Here is a 3,378-nt window from a genome sequence, read left to right on the forward strand (position 1 = left end):
CTGCCTGATCTAAGGAGCATTAAGGATGAGAAATTTCGGGTCATTCGAATTCCTTGACATGTAAAGGATCTCAAATTCCCTAGCTTACAATTTTGCTAAACAAATTGCATGCAAATATCCTCATAACACAAACATTAAAGAAATAATTTTATTTTATTTTTAAAAATTCAGAGAACTTGCTTGAAATAAGAAGATAATGCACTTCAGCACACTTAAATTTACGTCCTCTTGTATTGGTTTACACTAGTAAGAATATCAATGTCAATCAAATTAAAATTCAATCGACAATTAAATAAGCATAATTATTTATGTAATATATAATGTAAAATGATGTTATATATTTTTTACAAAAAATTGAATCAAATCAAAATTTATGTATAACTTTGCACCATAATTCATATATGTATATATATACTGTCTGGATTTATCACGTTTAAAAATAATGAAATACAAATATCTATTACTATTTTTCGTCTTCAAAATTTTCAAATCTTTTAGATGTAAACCATACCATACAAAAACCATTTATGGCAGTGTTAAAGAGTATGGACTGAGCTAAAGGCTAACTTTGTTGAGTCTGTTATAGAGTCAATTGGCTATAAATTGTGAAGTTCAGAGTATCTTTTCTTCTCAAAATATTCTCTTTAGTTTCTCTTGTTTTCTCTGTAACCAAATAGTGTTTCTTTGTTTCATTTTTTCTTCTTCATTTGTGAACTTTTAACATGCAGCATATGATGAAGGTTCAAGAAAATCATCGACACGCCAACCAGGTAAAGTTTCCATCAAGTACTCCGATATACTCATTGAAACCAAAACGTCGTCATCGCCGATGGTGTAATTATGTTCGATCCTGTAAGTCGCCAATGGCTTCTCAATTTCATTATTGGACTGTGAAGTAGTTTCAGCTTCAGAACAAATGGTCTGACCACCATAACTGCCATTAGAGGAAGATGAAACTGTGTTTAAAGCAGGAGGGAAACCAGTAGAAGAAGAAGAAGAAGAAGAAAGCTTAACGCCTGTGAGAAGAAACCTGTTATGTTTCGTGGTCTGTTCATTGGCTTTGTGAATTGGAATATCACATTCTCTACAAAGTATTGCTCTATCTTCTTGACAAAACAGAAGTGCCCTTTTCTCCTGCAAAAAGGTAAATTTATGAAACCAATGCTTTTTATGGTTAATTGTAGATCTCGGAATTCAAATCCAAGAAGAAACTTTTTTTTCAAGGATGGAAATTAAATTAAAAACTTTTATGAGATTTAAAATGTAAAAAAGGAGGTAATTGAGCAGAGTCAGGCTCGAATACTTCCTAGCTTGAGTTTGGTCAAACATTTGTTTTTAAATTTTAACTCGGCTCGAGATATAATTGAGTTAACTTGATTAAAATAATTTATCAATTTTAGTAATTAAGCTCGATTTAGGTGGGATAATTAAACTTAAGGTTAATAATATATATTAAAAATAATAGGGTAATTTAATAATATAAAAATATGAAAAAGCTCGATAAGGCTCGCAAGCAATTTGAGTCAAGTTTACAAAATTCAAATTCGCCCAATCGATAGCTCGAGTAACTTGAGCTCAGCTCGATAATAATTAAATCGAGTTTAATTTTTTTCAAGTCGAACTCAAGTAGCTTACAAACATGAGTATCTCATCTACACCCTTATTTATAATTTCTAGAAAGACTAAATTATAATTTTATCATTTTAAAAATTATAATATAGTTTCATCATATGTTAATTTATAACTTTTTAAATTTTAAAAAGTTATTCATTTTAAGGGACCATGCTCCTGTCTGCCCCTCAGTGCTGCCCATCTTTTTGTCAACTTAATCATGCAGACTTTAAATAGCTCAAACATGTTACTCAAGTTATAAACATGTGCATATACTACAATGATAGAATTAAGATCTAATATATTAAAAAAAATGAAATTAAACCACATATATTATTTATTTTTTTAAATATGTTAAATTCAAATTATCCGTATGAATCATATATTTTAAATATATTTTTACATCAAATCTAAATCATCTAAATAGATGGTTAATATAACAAAAAAACTCGGTTGATATTCATATAATTAGATTTAACTCGCTTGGCCCTTTGGTTAAATAATATAACTACTTCCTTAGATCTTCTTGAATTTAATAATTCAATTAAATCCTTTTTAGCTCTTTAATTAAAAGAAAAAAAATTATATTTTTGGTCTTTATTTAAATTAATAATTTTTTAATTTTGACCCTCTAATTTTTATTTTTATTTTATATCAACCTCAAGATAAAATTTCTAGCTTTCTCCCTTGTTGATATGAAACCAATAATTTGATAACTCAACTGGGATGTTTAAAAATATCAATTTAGAATCTAAATCATAAATTGAAGACATCCAATGGAATTTGTTAGAGTGGATTTTAACCTCTTAACCAAAAGTTTTCTAAGTTTCATATGTCGAAAGTCAATAGATTTTAGTATTTTTTTTAAATTGGACCTGTTTAATTAAAAATTATTAAAAATTTAATAAAATTACATAAATTAAAAAACTTTGTTCAATCAATTCAATTAGTTCCCGATCTAATCAGTTTAAAGTTATTCTCCGAATTAATACCTCGACCAACTTTCGATCCGATTAAAACAACTTTTATGATACCTCAACATGTTTAGTATTAAACGTGAGGTTTCTATACTCAAATTTATCATTTAACTCATATATGCAAAAGGCCATGATTTTAAATTTTTGGTGCAAATTTACTATAGGTGAAAGCACTTCTACTCTATGAACACGACGAGACTCTATGAAAATAGGAAACGAAGTTTAAATTTAAAACTGAATGTAAAGCTAGTGGATTCGCCCGTGGTTAGTCTCACCAAGAGGTGAACCCCCCTCCCCCAAAAAAGAAAAAACATATAAAGTCGTTGTAAAGTCCGATAGTTAAATCGACCGTCGTTTTAAATCTGGGTTGTAAATATCAAAAAAAAAGTGGGAAGGGGGGGTTACCTGACAGATATCACAAAGAGGGGAATCATCGGGTTGAAGAAGAGCAAAACGACAGTGTTTAGTAGCAAGCTTATTTGCATGATGAACATTATGATCACACACACCACAAAGAGCAGCTTCATCAGCTGGGCAAAACACTATGGCTTCTTCTTTATCACACACTTCACACCAAATCTTCATCTTTCTTTTTTGTTCCATTGAATTTTTTTTGTTGATTTATTTATAAACAGATACCTTTGATTTTTATTTTTATTTTAAAAGAAGGCTCAGAGAAAAGAATGAAGGGCTTATGGGGGACATGCAATGAATATTTATGAGATAAAATAAACAGCTTTTAAAGTTTTCACTTTCAAAGGGATCTTTTGATATTAAGATACATTGAGAT

At 29.1% G+C, this 3,378-nt stretch overlaps 1 protein-coding gene across 2 annotated transcripts; it reads right to left on the reverse strand.

Moving 5' to 3' along the window:
• Positions 1–458: 458 nt before the first annotated feature.
• LOC107928824 (B-box zinc finger protein 20) lies at positions 459–3,378 on the reverse strand. Of its 2 annotated transcripts, XM_016860101.2 has the most exons (3): positions 2,994–3,378; positions 1,031–1,134; positions 459–934 (listed from the first exon to the last, which is right to left on the reverse strand). In XM_016860101.2, the coding sequence occupies exons 1-3, from the start codon at positions 3,189–3,191 to the stop codon at positions 718–720; spliced, it is 519 nt and encodes a 172-aa protein (XP_016715590.1). In that variant the 5' UTR covers positions 3,192–3,378; the 3' UTR covers positions 459–717. The 2 variants fall into 2 exon arrangements, with proteins under 2 accessions (XP_016715590.1, XP_016715589.1); XM_016860100.2 differs by having other exon boundaries at positions 459–1,134.

Source organism: Gossypium hirsutum, chromosome D01 (genome assembly GCF_007990345.1).
Source record: "Gossypium hirsutum isolate 1008001.06 chromosome D01, Gossypium_hirsutum_v2.1, whole genome shotgun sequence".
Taxonomy (NCBI): domain Eukaryota; kingdom Viridiplantae; phylum Streptophyta; class Magnoliopsida; order Malvales; family Malvaceae; genus Gossypium; species Gossypium hirsutum.